The sequence below is a fragment of the Pyrgilauda ruficollis genome, unplaced genomic scaffold (genome assembly GCF_017590135.1).
Source record: "Pyrgilauda ruficollis isolate IOZ18807 unplaced genomic scaffold, ASM1759013v1 scaffold188, whole genome shotgun sequence".
Classification (NCBI taxonomy): domain Eukaryota; kingdom Metazoa; phylum Chordata; class Aves; order Passeriformes; family Passeridae; genus Pyrgilauda; species Pyrgilauda ruficollis.
Window position 1 is genome coordinate 548,534 of NW_024517873.1, and position 14,498 is coordinate 563,031.

General features: G+C 53.9%; 2 protein-coding genes across 8 annotated transcripts in view; one reads left to right on the forward strand and one right to left on the reverse strand.

Annotated features, from left to right (window-relative positions):
* The window catches only part of MARCHF2 (membrane associated ring-CH-type finger 2), a 34,045-nt gene extending 27,292 nt beyond the window's left edge, over positions 1 to 6,753 (forward strand). For all 6 annotated transcript variants that reach the window (XM_041465252.1, XM_041465249.1, XM_041465247.1 and 3 more), the window contains 2 exons: positions 1,010 to 1,219; positions 3,892 to 6,753. In XM_041465252.1, coding sequence (XP_041321186.1) covers positions 1,010 to 1,219; positions 3,892 to 4,050 — 369 coding nt within the window. In that variant the 3' untranslated portion in view covers positions 4,051 to 6,753. The remainder of the gene's footprint in view (positions 1 to 1,009; positions 1,220 to 3,891) is intronic.
* A 1,639-nt stretch (positions 6,754 to 8,392) lies between these two features.
* On the reverse strand, positions 8,393 to 13,205 carry LOC121352372 (thaicobrin-like). 2 transcript variants are annotated; one of them, XM_041465254.1, is made up of 3 exons: positions 11,637 to 13,205; positions 11,416 to 11,525; positions 8,393 to 10,790 (listed from the first exon to the last, which is right to left on the reverse strand). In XM_041465254.1, exons 2-3 carry the CDS (start codon positions 11,486 to 11,488, stop codon positions 10,270 to 10,272), a joined length of 594 nt encoding a protein of 197 aa, XP_041321188.1. In that variant the 5' UTR covers positions 11,489 to 11,525; positions 11,637 to 13,205; the 3' UTR covers positions 8,393 to 10,269. The 2 variants fall into 2 exon arrangements, with proteins under 2 accessions (XP_041321188.1, XP_041321187.1); XM_041465253.1 differs by having other exon boundaries at positions 11,416 to 11,528.
* Between the last annotated feature and the right edge of the window lie 1,293 nt (positions 13,206 to 14,498).

A 14,498-nucleotide genomic window follows, 5' to 3' on the forward strand; every position in this document is an offset into this window, starting at 1 on the left:
ACCACTTCTGTATTGCTCTTAAAGGGTGGTTTCTAAGTAGGAAAGGAGCTTTGTGTGCCGAGTTCCCAGATGAGTCCCTTCCCAAGCTGTCTGTTCCAAAGCAGGTACCGTACAGTAGGATTGGCCTGACAGCCCAGGCCCTGATAGTCTCTTCCCTGCTCTGTCTGTGCTTTTTCAATAATATTCTCCAAGTTTTATTTAAAAATAAAATTTAAAAAACCTGAATGAGGCAGTCATCTTAGTGAGGAGAAGAAGGAAGAATCTGCAGGCCAGCACACACAGATCCCAGTAAAGATGTGCTGTAACAATTTGGTATATCTGTAGGAACCACAGCTTCTTGCTATTTTAAAAAAAGGAAAGGAAAGGCTAAAAATAGCATAATCCTAGGAAAATAGAACAATTGCTGTTGCTGAAGTTAAGTATCTAAAATGAACCCACACTGGAAGCAAGTCAGGACTCACAAAAAGAAAGAAACATTTGGAAATTACCTGTGAAACTCTAAAGTGCTGTGATTCTCCCACAGGAACCCAAGGGCTAGATTTGGGACAGAGGCTGTTACAGCTTGGCCTTGCTGCAGACCCCAGTGCCCCTGTTTCCCACAACCCCTTCACCAGTTAGAGTCCTGGGTCTGTTTGTGTTGAAGTTTAGTCCAAGACCTGTCAGATCCATATTAAGCTAGGCTTTACTGAACTCATGTCCTGCAGTGCCTGCTCCTCACTACGCCAGAGGAGAGCCCAGGAGCTTCTGTATTCATGACTGCCTTTCCCTGTACACGTTCATGAACTGTTTCTTCCATTTCCCTTGTTAGTTGTTAAACCTAGACTTGACACTCTGGTTCCCTTTAGGAGAAGGCTGACGTGAGTCAGACTGCACTGGCTGTAACCGGTGTGAGGGTTGTGAGTCTGTAGCCAAGTTGTGAGGAGCGTAGCGCAGGCGAGAGCTCCCGGCTCTGCCCGCCCGCCGTGCTCCTGCCGTCACGGGCTGATCCCCTTCTCCGTGCTCCCCGCAGTGGCTGAAGGACCCCGGGCCCCGCAATGAGAAGAGGACGCTGTTCTGTGACATGGTGTGTTTCCTGTTCATCACTCCGCTGGCGGCCATCTCGGGCTGGCTGTGTCTGCGCGGGGCCCAGGACCACCTGCAGTTCAACAGCCGGCTGGAGGCCATCGGACTCATAGCACTCACTATAGCACTTTTCACCATCTACGTCCTCTGGACACTGGTAAGTGCCGGCTGCCGGGGTCCTGCTCCTGCTCCAACAGGAGCTGGGAGTGCCGGCTCGCACCTCATCAGTGCCACCTGCTATTTCTGCCTCCCGTGTGAGAACACCTTGGGCTCTTCCACCTGAATGTCCATTTAGTTATCTTCATGTGCAAGCTGCTAAAGTTGGTGCTGAGAATGGAAAATCACCTCGTGGTCATCTGCTTTCCAGACTGTCACAGTGTTCCCCGAGTGTCAGAACCCAACCAGCCACAGAGTGCTGGAGCTGGGATGGGGCTGGGGCTGAGGCTGGGTGGCAAGAGCTTGGGGCTGGGTCAGGCAGTGGCCCATCTGTAGTTCAAGAAGAAACACAAACTTGTTACCTGGGCAGTGCAGGGGAAAAGTAAAATATGGAACACATTTGACTAAATAATTTACCACCACATCCCTCTGTGCTTTTGCTGCTCAGCACAGACTGGCCATGCCCAGCTGGGGTGCAGACTGGCCTTGGAGGTGTCTGACCACACCTAAACAAACTCCTATACAGTATTTTTAAGGTGTGTGGAAGGAACTCTCTGGCCCTGGGGAAACCTGTGGCTTCTCTGGTGCTGGGTTTTGTGGTCGGCACTGAGTCAGGGCTTGGTAGCCAGTGTGCCCTGGCCCATGGCTGCATGGGGGGCACTGGGGGTTGCTGGGAACCTGCACGTGAGCCAGTCTGGGTGTTGAACTGATCCCTGCTGGGAGAGAGCTTCCTGCAGATGCCTTGTTTGGCATTTCTGGATGTGCTGAATTAGGGGGTGAGGAGCTTGTATCTTGCAGGGAGCTGAGAAGAGCAGGACAGCGAATGCAGGTTTGGGTGTGGCACAAGAGAAGCCTCAGTGGGGCTGCCTGGTCCCTCCCCAGGTCCCCAGGGCTGTTCTCTCCAGGGGCTGCTAGGCCAGGGACTTCCCTCTGTTTCCCATTCACTTCTTTTGTCTTGTGTTGCTGGGTGGACTTCTGGGTTTGGATCTTGATTTTGGCTCTCCTGTTCCAAGCAAGCCCTTTGTGTGCTCATGCCCTGTCAATGCCCTTTTCCAGCTGCTTACTGGGAAACATCATTTTGGGAAGGGAAGAAGTGCACTTGATGCAGGAGAAATAGTGGGATCCCAAAAAGCTGGGAGTCCTGTGGGCAGTAGAAATTCCCCAGTCCGTTTCCTTGTCGTCTCGTGTTCCATTTTCTCAGAGTAACCCCTTCCCCTGGGGCTGGACACTCTTACAACTCCCCCCTGCAGACTTGGGAGCCAGGGCAGGATGAGCTGGTGCTGCAGCAGCCCCTGCTCTGGGGGCAAAGCTGGAGGCACTCCTTGCATGGGAGCCATGGAGGAAAGTTTCCATGCTGCATGTTCTGCATGAAGCTTGTTTCCATAGGAAGCCAAGCTGAAATTGGAAACCTTAAGAGGAAGTGTTTCCGTCTTCTCTATCTCAGGACTGGTGGGGAGGAGCTGAAAACCTGGAGGAAATGGAAAAATGTTTGTGCAGTAACAAGTCCTGACTAAAATGGCTCTAATTCTGCTGTGCTTCACTTTCCCTTGAGCAGAGGAGGACATTAGGTGAAGCCCCTTTCTTTATATTCAGCTCGTTCAACCCTAGGCTGTGCAGTACAAGGGGCCAATATGTGGGAGGGGGTTCATGGCTGTAACCAGTGTGAGGGTTATGAGAGAGTCTGTAGGCAAGGCTGCAGCTCCTTTGTGAGGAGCAGGAGCCTTCTTTGAGGTTCCCACCATTAGCTCCCCATTCTCTGAAAACTGGGAGATGAGTTTGTCAGCAAACAGTCTTATTGCCACAATCCCTCTGCAACAGGAAAGAGGGGTGTACAAGAAACAGTAAGCTCAATTACCTCAGTGACACAGTGGCACAGCTTCGTTTCTCATAAGATGTCTTGTAGACCCATCCAGAAGTAACAGTTTTACTGAGTTTTCTGTGTCAGATGCACTTCCTGGTACGTCCCAGTTGCCAATTAAATGCTTCCTGTAAGAAGGCCTGGTTTAGATCAGTGGCTGACTGGATTCGGTATTTAAGCCAAGCTCAAAGCTCCCCTCGCAGGGCTGCTCTGAAACTGCAGGGCCAGCTCCTGCCTCTGCTGGGCTGCTCTGGGTTCCTCCAGCCTTTGCTTCCTCCCCTGTCTCCCTCCGGGTGGACAAGTCTCCCAGGCCACGGTGTTGTCAGGAAAAAATGAGTCCAGCTGCTGTCCTGTTGTTGCAGACAAAGGAGGGAAGGTTTCTGTGCAGGATGAAGAAGGTCCCCTGGGGTGTGTGAGATGGGAGGAGGCTGGTTGGGTTCAGACCTTTGTTTTGCTCACCGAAGGTGCTGGCTGCATCCCGGGGCTGCATGAAGGGGCGAGTTGCAGCTCATCCCCACCACATTTCAGCAGCCCGGAGCCAAACCCAGCTAAGCAAACCCCATCCCGCTCTGCTGGTGCTGCCCAGAAGGGCCCTTTGGCTGTGCCCCACTCAGCCTGGTCACCAGGAAGGGATTGATTGCTTGCCAGAGGCTGGGGACACGGAGCACCCCAAACCATGCCGGGGTCAGTGCTGTGTCCTTGCCTCAGGATAAGGGGTCCCCAGAGGCAGAGGGGCGCGGGCGCTGGGCTGTCCCTGCTGCTGTGTGCTCCGGAGCGGGGCGGGTCGGTGACAGTGCTGCGTTCTCGCCCGCCAGGTCTCGTTCCGCTACCACTGCCAGCTGTACTCGGAGTGGCGAAGGACCAACCAGAAAGTCCGCCTGATGATCCCGGCCTCGCGGAGCCCTCAGCCCGTGCCCCACTCCCTCCTCTCCGCCAAGCTCATGAAGAAGGCGGCGGATGAGACCACGGTCTGAGCCGTCCCGCGGCCGGCCAGGGTGGAGGGTCGGGCATCCCCACAGGCCCAGGGACCGTGGCAGCTGTGGGGCACTGAAAACAATCATCCCACCCAAAGGGACTCTGTGCTCAGCACGTGCTTTAGACCTTGGCAAAGAGACACATAATCAGCATCTGTGGGTGAAATGGCCCAAAAGAGCCTGATGGCAGAAAATGCCTGTCTGCAGGGACACTTTCCTATAACGAAATACCATACATGGAAAACATCTCCCTCTCTCTCTATATATATATATCTATATATAATATTATTTTTTAATGGCCATGCATATTGTGTTTCAATCCTTTTGTGTTGATGTTCTAAGCTTCAGGATAGAAGCTGGCAACCTGATCTCATTCAGAGGTTAAATCAATGCCTTTTCTCCAAATGAGCATATGAGGAACACTTTCCATCAACCATTCTTGAAAGTCCCCTTCTCCTTTGCACTAAATTGGTTTTGATATACTGCAGCAGCCTTCCCGTTACTCTTTGGTCTCTTTTGTGGTGTTCTGTCCTTTCTAGAAAGCTGAGTGTTTTTAATAATTACTATAATCCCAGAAGGAGTAAAATGACATAATACTGAATGGAGACATTTTGTATTGTAAAGTACTGTAATTTTGAGAATTTCAGAATCAGTTTCAGAATGAGAGAATCTTTTCCAGTGCAGACATGATCTCACAAAATGCTTTCCTTGAGATCCTGGCTTATCCCCAGGACTCGGATGCACTCAGCCCTTGGTCTGTCTGGCAAAGGTAGATGGAGGATCCGAGGGTGGGAAGAGATGACTCCGTACTAGCTAAACCCACCATTGCCTTTTGCTTTGAAAAGATTGAGAAAGGAGCTTTCCTGACCCCAGAAGGTGGGAGTTGGAGTCTCTGTTTGCTGATGTCCTTTTGCCAGCTTGAGGCTGGACCTCCTGTAGCATCAGTTTCACACGTACCTTAGGGGACAGGCCATGCCCTGCGGCGCTGGCAGGACGCAGGTGCTCTTGGCTGTCTCTGCACTTTATTTGCACATTCCAGAGGAGCTGCTGGGATTGGGTTCATCCCTGGTAGCGCTGCCTGCCTGTTGTGTCCTCTAGTGAAACACCCCCCCCCTCCCCCAGTGTGCTGGTCCCAGAGAACAGGCTCTGGGTCCCTTGTCCTGTGTGGCCAGTGTTCCTCCTTCTCCTCCTTTCACCTACGTTTCCAGTACATGCAGCTCTCAAAGCCCTCTGTTTCAGAATGCCCCCTTTGCCAAGAGTCCCCCTGGTTTGGCTTTGGTCCTTGCCTCTGCCACCTCACCCTGCCAGACAGTGCCTGGTGCTGAGCTTTCCTGAGCCTCCCGAGTGGCACAGGCTGTGAGGACGCTGGTGGTGATGCTGCCCTGCCAGGTGCTCCAGAGGTGTGTGCAGCTGCTTTGCTGGAGCCTGGGCTCTGGCTCCATGGTGGTGAGGGTAGAGAGCAGGCAAGAGGCAGGCTCTGAGGGGCCTGTGTCCTTGTAGTGGGTGGTGGTGGTCATGCACTTGTCCCTCTGCCCCTTTGCTGAAAGCAGGTGGGTCAGTGCAATGCCCTGTGAGATGGAGATCTGTAATTTCCTGAATTCAAAGCACCACGTGCACTTCCTCCTCCTCTTCCTCCTCCTCCCTATCTGCAAAGCAGGATGTGTTTCCTTGTGTGTTCCCTCAGCCTGAGCTGGTAGTTGCTGGTGGCCTGAACAGCAGGGACCAGTGTGCCATCTTGCCCAACAGGATTGCTGCAGCCCTTGGCCCTGGTGGTCTGTCTGCTCTCCTGTCCCCTCTCCCAGGTGCAGCTTGGGGATACCCTGACACATCTTGCAGCAGCCTCTCTGTGCCCTGAGGGCTGCTCTGAACTGGCCTCTGTTCCAAGCGTGAGGGGCTGGTGTGACTGTGGGGTGAACGTCCTCTGCTACAGCCTGGCTGCACATCTCTGCTCCCCTCTCTTGGCCAGCCCCCTGACTGTCCCTTCCCTTCTTCCACATACCTGGGGGTGTCTGCCCTTTTCCCACTCATGCAGGGATTACTCTGCTTCTGGTACTCTTGGTGGGGAGGCTGCTGCTGCCCAGCTCCAGTCACAGTCCCTACTCCAGTCCCATCCCTTTCCCATGCAGGTGCTCCCCACCCTGCACACCCTTCCATAGCAGCAGGCTCTGCACCACTGCTCTGTGCCTTGTCCTGGGTGCCCCTTCCTTCAGCCCCTTCCCAACAACCCCCCTGTCACCAGGACATCACCAGTGAAGAAAAATGGAGGGGTGGTTTAACTTTCCCAGCCCTGGCTGCCTCCCAGGAGCTTGGCCCCACAAGGCAGCGAGTTCTGGCAGATGAGGGATGCTCTCTCCCATTGCATGTCCCCAGGGTAAGGACTTCATGGAGCCAGTGTTCCAGTTAAGAAACCCACCATCAATCCAAATATGCAACTGTGAAAGCCAGAAGCCCTTGGCTGGGGCAGTGGGGTCCCAGTCCTGTGTGTGGCCACGGCTGCACTCAGCATCCTTGGCTTTGCTGTCATTGCCAACAATTGGAGCGGTTGCATGTGCCCCCACAAGACCCAGTAGTGACTCTTTGAGTCTTGTCCTCCTTCCCAGTGATGTTCAGCTCGTGGGTGTGGGCAATCGGTGTCTGACCCACCACGTTCCAGTGCGTTCTGGGGAAATGGGCTGTGCAATGATGTAAATAAAAGTGAGACAAACTTTGGGCTGTTGTGTTGTTATTGGAGGGGCCAGGGCTGCAGAGCCCAGGCTGCCTCCCAGAGAGCACCCTGGTAGCAGCTGCCCTGGCCAGCCCCCAGGGCCCCAGCAGACGGTTTCAAAGTTGGACAAAATCCAGGGCCTTTTTTCATTTCTGGGCAGTTTGTCTGTCAGTGTACAGAAGCCTGCCTGGTGTGGGCCAAGCAAGGCGATGATGTTTGGGCCAAGTCAAGAGTCCTTGGCCCCTGGTTGGACCAGGGGTGTGTATGGGGCTGCACAGAGCGAGCGACCCTGATGCTGCCATGGTGCCACCCCACAGAGGCTCCCTGTGAGCTGCCTGAGCCGGGCCTGCCCACGGCCCTGCAGCCCAGCCCCTCACTGCAGGCTCTGGGAGACACCGGGCACCTGTGAGCCCGGGTCAGGTCATGGTGGGCAGTGCCCAGCTGTGTCCCACTGTGTCAGAGCTGTGCTTGAGTGTGTGTGAGCCACTCAGAGCAGTGTCTGAGCTGTGTCTGAGTTGTGCCCAAGTGTGCAAGAGCTGCTGGCTGCATGCTGCAGGGCAGGAGCCTTGCTCTGTGCACTTGCTGCCAGCTGGCTCCGAGAGCCACCCAGGGCCAGCACCATGGCAGGGGCTGCAGGGCATGCAACCTCAGGGCAGAGACTTGGGCAGCCATCGTTCCCTGTTCAGTGGAGCAATGAGGAGACCCAACATCCCCTGCAGCCTTGGCCCCTGGCCCTGGATCTGTGTTGAAAATCTGGTCACGCCACACTTGCAGCAGGGGGTTGGAAATTGTGAAGCTGCCCGTTTAAAGTGCCACTCAAAGCACTGCAACGCCAATGTTGGATGCATTTCTGAGGTCCTGGACAAGGCTTTAGCCTTGGGCAAGACCTTGGATGAGTTTCTTGGCCAAGCTCTCAAATCAAGGGTTTTTTGGGCTTGTTGATATTAAAAGAAAAAAAAGGTTTTTTTAAAAAGAGAGTGCCATGGTTGGCTCAGCCAGTCCTTTAAGATAAAACTGTGGTGCCACACAGCAATCTGGCAGGGTGGGGAGAAGAAAAAGTGGCATCTGCAACAGCAAGAACAGTGTAAAAGAAGCAGAAGTCCCAGAGAAAGGGCTCACTGGGGAAAAGGAAACAGTTCCCTGGGAAGGGCATTCAGTCACAGTTGCTTGGCTGATGTGCCAAATCCAGGCAGGCTTTGTTTGGAGCACGTCTGACAGACCAGTGCTGAGAAGAGCATGTTTGTTGAGGTGCTTCCACTGTGCACTGCTGCAGCCTTTTTCCCTGGCAGCAGGAGTGTCCCAGGGGTCTGATCCCACCCTGCTGTGCACCAAGGGCTTTGGGAGTTGCCCTGTGTCTCTGTGTCCAGCACGGCTGAGGAGGCAGCAGGGCACTGCTGCGATGTGCTGTCTGTGCCCGCGCTGGCTCTGGCACAAACCGCCCCGCCTGGCTGTCTCCCCAAAACCACTCAGAGCCCGTGTGGGTCCAGCCTTGCTCAAGGACCCCGGTGTTCCTTACCCTTCCTGCCCATTGTGGCTCCAGCATGCAGAGATCTCTAACACATGAGAGCTGAATTTTAAGCTCCCCAGAGTCTTTGTGGTGCAATTCTAAATGGAATTATGTATTTCTCACACAAGTGCTGCAGTTATGCAACTCAGCTCCGAGAGCTGATTTTTTAAAATTTAATTTTTGGGGGACACATCAAAAAGGAAACCAGAGCAAAGTATTTACTCCCTCCAAACCACAAAATTACAGTGAAGTTCCCAGACACCAGTCTGTTGAAAAAACTTTTCTCCAGTCTGAGGGACTTAAGGTGGCTTTCAGAAAGGAATTTCTTCTTCTTGATTGAGGTAGGTGCCCCTAAATGCACAGCACAACTCTTTTGGGATGTTTTGCATGACAAAGGACAAAAATACAGAACTAACAATCTGCCAACTCCATACACCAACCTCCTGCTGTGAACCTCTGTCATGGTGTAACCCCAGCTGACAACTAAACACCACACAGCCACTCAGTCATCCTCCAAGGGGGATGGGGGGAAAAAAAACTTTTGATTTGAGGTAAAACCAGCTTAATAATTGTGATAAAGTAATATGTAATAATACCAATGATAATAATAATTGTAATGAAAAAATATAAACCCCAAGTGGAACAAGTGATGCCCCGTATAGGTGCTCAGCACCCGCTGATCTGTGCCCAGCCTGTCTCCCAGCAGCCATCAGCCCCTCACCAGCAGCTCCCCCAGTTTTCACACTGGGCAGGATGTTTTATCTTGTGGAATATCTCTGGCCAGTTCAGGTCAGCTGTCCTGGCTGTGTTCCCCCCCCCCGCCCCAGCTTCTTGTGCAACTCCTCGCTGGCAGAGCATGAGACTGAAAAGGCAGGGTAAACATCATGTGACTGATGGTTTGGTTGTTGCTATCAATATTACTCTCACCCTAAATCCCAAACCCAGCACTGTGCTGACCACTGAGAGGAAAGTTAACTCTATCCCAAGCAAAACTAGGACAGTTTCAGAGGCTCCTGCCCATGGAGAGTAGGAAGTGCCTCACTGGGAGCAGAGAACCCTGAGTTTCCTCAGTCTTGATGCTACCACGGTGGAAGAGGCTTAGGGCAGAGCTCGGGGGGCAATACCTGGGCTTGACCCAGCACTGCAACTCTGCAGCTCCCAGAGTGGAGCAGCGAGAGCAATGTTGCTGCCTGCGACCAGATGCCACCACAACGATGACAACTGAAGTGGCAGTAAAGAAGGTCCAACCAGAAAAGTGTTCAGAGATGAAATCTAGCCTGGACCCAGGCAATGTCCCCCTTTACCAACATCCACTTTCTCCTCTCCTAAGGACACGATTTAGCAGGATCCTGTGAGGTGGGACCTTGATGGGGCGATATCAGAGAATGCCAGATCTGTGGCCATTCTTGTGGATTCCTGCCTCTCCTGTGGATTTCAGACACAGCTCAGCATTGTGCTTTCCTTCCTGGGCTGCCCCTACTGCTGCCCCTGCACTGCTACCAGTGCTCTGCTGCTGCAAGAAATGTGCTTAGTGCACATCAGGCAAGGACAGGCTCTGGATGTGTGGGGAAGATAAGTGTTATCATGAGTATCCAGCTATGTTTGGGGTTTTTTAACTTAATTGAAAAAAAGCCAGAGGCACTATGCCAGCACCCTTGGAGGAGCTGGACCCTGCTATATTTTCCATGGCCTTGTACAGAGCAGCTCTGCAGTGCCCTGGCACTCAGTGATGGTCCCTGCCATGGCACCACCGGGCACCAAGCTCCTCCCTGCACCCAGCCTTTGTGCTCCCTATTGTCCCTGCAGTCCCAGCTGAGGGGTGGGGGGATGAAGGAGGCTCTGTTGTGGCATCCACTTCCATGACCTGCTAGTCCTCTCCTTGGTGGCCAGAGGATCCACATGAGGAGAAGCCAGCAGGATGCAGGACCCTTCCAGTTCCCAGCACCAAGACCCAAGTGATGGCGTTCACCTTTCCAGTCTCTTCCCTGTCCCCCATGTTCCCTCCCTGTCAGGGGCACAGCTTGAGCCACGAGTCCATCCCCACCCAGAGCCACGGGCGCAGCCTCTCCCCAGCACACGAGGCCAGGCAGAAAGCAAAGATTGGGGCTTCACTCTCAGCATCAGCAAAAGTCACCTGCTTGTCTATGAAGTCCAGGCAGACCTGGATGGCCCTGGGGAGGCAGGTAAGGTGAAGTGGGGTCCAGTCAGGATCACTGAAAGCATGGTACTGTCCAAACCACTGCCCCACGGCCCAGATCCCCTCCTGGGGCGTAAAACTGAGGATCCCCTTCCTCCTGACAGACTCCTGGGCCACTCCCACTGCCCACCAGTCCCCTGCCTCGGCCACCTCCACCTCCCAGCAGTGTCTCCCCGCAGCGAAGCCCTGGCTGCCCAGCACACACGGCTCCGTGTCAAACCGCTCGGGGTTGTTGGGCAGCAAGGTCCACTCGTCCCCCCGTCCCACCCCTCGCTGGTCACTGGCCAGAATGAGGAAAGGGTTGGCGGTGTCTGGGTCCAGAGTCACGTCAGCTGGGGAGAGAGGAAGAGAAGCTGTTCAGAACAGGCAGCCCTGGGGCTGCATCCACCCCAGCAAGAAAAGGGACAGGGTGAGTTCCTTTTCCCTTGCAGAGGGAAACCCCCCCAGCTGAACTGTCCCTGGCTCCCTGCTGCCCCATCCCTGTCCCCACCCCAGGGGCCTGCACACATCCTGGACAAGGGGACCTCTGTTTCCTGGAGGAGAAGGCAGCACCTGAGTGGGTGGGAGCACACCTGCAGTGCAGCCACCTGGACCTGAGCCTGGGTGTCTCTGGTACTGCGAGAGAAGAACAGGCAGGGCACAAACCAGTGCTGACCACATTAGAGGTTACCCCAAGACCCATAACCCATGGCCCCAAATTCACATCTCTTTCTATGAACAGTGGAGGGGGCCAAGGATGTCAGCTCAGGAGCCTTTGGTGCTGGATCTGGATCTACAGATGAGCACCAAGAGTTTAGCTGGGAGTGTTGCAGCCACCAAGTCCCAGCCCATGAAAAGCCTAGTCTGGGAACAAGCCCCAGTGCTTTGACCTTCAGTAGCTGTCCCACAGCAGAAGCAGGGTGCATTTTGTCCTCAAGAGAGGACAGTTCTCCCTCCTCTTCTCTTCTGAAAACTCACCTCTTCCACTCATCTCCTCCACCTCATCAATCAGGGTCTCACTGTCTGCTGTCTCCATCCTGGATGCCAGCATGTCCACGGTCAGTCAACAGGAGGGGAGAAAGGATTCACTGCTGGAAGTGAGAATTACAAGACTCAAGGACTGCCTGAAGATGATAAAGCAGAGAAGGAGTAATTGAAAGATCACAGCATTCAGCACTTTTTAGACATCCAGGACTTACCTGCTCAGCCTGCAGGTTGGTTCCAGGAAAGATGGTTTGAAGGTCTTCAGTCTGCTTCCCACTTCTCTGATCCCCTCATCCACTCATGGCTGGACTGAGCTTGCCCAGCACTTCCAGCTTGTTTGAGTGAGCAGGGCACAGTCCAGAGGGGCTGGAAAGCAGACCTGGGAGTCTGTCTGGGTACCACCCCACCAAGCTTCCCCCTCCCATCATCTGGGCAATGACCTCCCATGCCCTGAAGCTGCCAGCCCTTGTGGGACCTCATCCAACACCTGAATTTGTCATTTCCTCCTGTTCCTGCAGTGCCCAGTCCTGTTTACATCACAGGGTCTGCTGCATCTCCCCTCCCTCGGCCCAGCTGCAGGTGGGTGATAAGAGCCCTTGAGTGCTGGAGGAGTCTGTATCTGCCTGTGCAGGATGCTCAGAGCCCTCTTGGGCCATGGCCCCACAGGCACCTCCAGCCCCTTGGGATGGCACCTGGGGACACCAGCCACAGAGCAGTGGCCGTGCTCTGGGTGTCCAAGCTGCATTCTGGGAAAGGGGGAGCTCTGGCTCCTGCCCTTCTGTCTGCCCAGTTCTGTCCTGCTGCATGGCTCATGGTGGAGACGTGTGCAGGGCACGTGCCACCTCGATTGCTCAGCTGGTAATGGGGAACAGCACGTGCTGGGCTTTGCATCCCACCTCTCTGTTCTCCGGGCAGCTCTTCCTGTGTCGAGGGATGACGGCCTTATTCCCAGTCACAGGGAACACAAGGCATTCCACTCTGCTTTGTCACATCACTCTGGAAGGCACCAGCTGAGCACAAATAAAGCAGGATGCAAGGCAGCTGCTGCCAGGTGGCTTTGCAGACACCCGCATGAACCCTCTGCCTGCCTGAACCCTGCCTTGGCCAAGCTCCCTTTACCCATGACGGATTGCACTTTACCCATGACCAGTTCCTCTTGCACTCTTTTGGCATGTCTGACACCTTGTCCTCCCCAAATTCTTTCACCCCACTTGGCTTTAGTGCTCACATCCTTCCCTTGGCACGTGGAGTCGTTTGGGACACGCAGCTTTGATCCCCAGCTTTGCACACCTATGCAGGCTGGATTTCCCTGGAATTGTGATCCCATCGTTAAATTATGAGGTTTGATTATTACACTTTCATTGCTCTCATTTGTTGTTGTTGTGGGTTAGGATTTTTCCTTTTGTTCTTCCTCTCAGGGAATTTTCTCCCATTTGTTGCTAAGAGACAACAGTGACCGATACTTAAAGAGAGACAAGATCTGGCCAAGGAGAAGGGGGAGGAGTGGAGCTGGCTGCACTATGGCAGCTGAGGGGCATTCTCTCGGGAAGGGCAGATTTTCCGGGAGATCTGGGCTGGCAGGAGGGGCTGTAGCTCTCTCTCGCTCTGGACATCAGAGGGGAGACAGGCTGCGCTCAGTGCGGGGAGGATTCGCCTCCTCTGCGGGATGGCTCTGCTCCTGCCTTCTACCGCGAATTAAACTCTGCTGAGAGTGGCCGTGTCACTGGGACCTTACTGACACCTGCCTCACCTCACAAAGGACCCTCACCATCTACTCGGGTGCCTCGGGATTCTTTGCCTGAAAGCCCCTTGATTTCAAGATTATAATAATTTGGCCATTCCAAGGGAGGTTCCCACCTTCCTTGGCAGACATCTGTCTTTCAAACCAGGACAGTTGTCCAGGTCTGTGTCTCTGTACACTTTATTTTTTGCTCCCTTCTTTTCCTTGTACCCCTTTTGGCCAGGTCGCTGATCAGGTCCCTTTGCCCCAGCAGGTCCCCATGCCTGGCTGGGCAGGGATGGTGCTGCACCTAGCTGGGCTGAGCTCCACTGGCACTGCCTTTGCCTCTCTCAGGGCAGCAGATTTCTCCAAAGGAACCATCCTTGATGGCCTCACCTTTCAGCTGGGAATTGCTTTCAAGCAATTTTTAAGCTACTGCTGGGCTTTGCTGCCACCCTGGCACTGCCTCTGGGTGTGAGTCCTGGCTTCATCACCTCCCTCCTTCCCAGAGCCTCTGTGCTCACGCCAGGGATGTGCAAACTCCTGCCAGTCCAGGCAGAGCTGTGGGAGGAGGCTGTCACATGCAGCCCTGGAGAGTCCCTGCAGCGGGGGTGTCTGTGCATGCTGCCAAAAGGGCATGTCCAGAGCAAAAGCATTACCAAAATCCTCCAAATTACTCAGCAACTTTAATTTTGGAGCAGAGGTAACACAGGGGGCAATGGGTAGCAAGCTGGGACAGGGTGACATTTTTGTTTCCTTTTCAGGCAGGGAAAGACTCAGCTAGGACCAGGGGGCTCTCTGAGGTGCTGGGTGATGGCTGAGCAGCTCCTCCTCCAGCTCAGAATGCAGGAGAGGGCTCAGGGTCTCCAGCTAGGTGGCATTTTTTGGGAATCTGCAGAAGAAAAGGACCCTCTGGCATCTGTCAGAACTGCCCATGGTTTCCAACTCTTGTTAGCAAAGTGAGTGAGCAAAAAGAGGGGGTGTGAGAGCAGAGCAGGGTCAGGTCCTGTCCTGGCTGCGTCTTGGATTAGTGTTTTGGGTATTTTGCTTCCACTGATCCAAGGCCACTTCCTGCCCTCTTTGAGGTGCATGGAATGAGTCCTGGTTTGGTCAGGACTTCTCCTTCTCGTTCTGCACCTGTTTGTCTCTTAATGCTGAATCAAAAAAGGCAGAGCAGGCTGGCTTTTGCTTTCCCCTGGGAAATCCCCACAACCTTTTATACCAGTCTCATACTTTGTGTATAAAACAGTAACCAACGTCAGGGTGAAGATGGAAAATCAATTTCAACCTTTGGCATCTGAGGTTCTTCACTAGGCTTTACAAAAAGGAGCTGGATTCAGCAATGAATCCCTTTAAA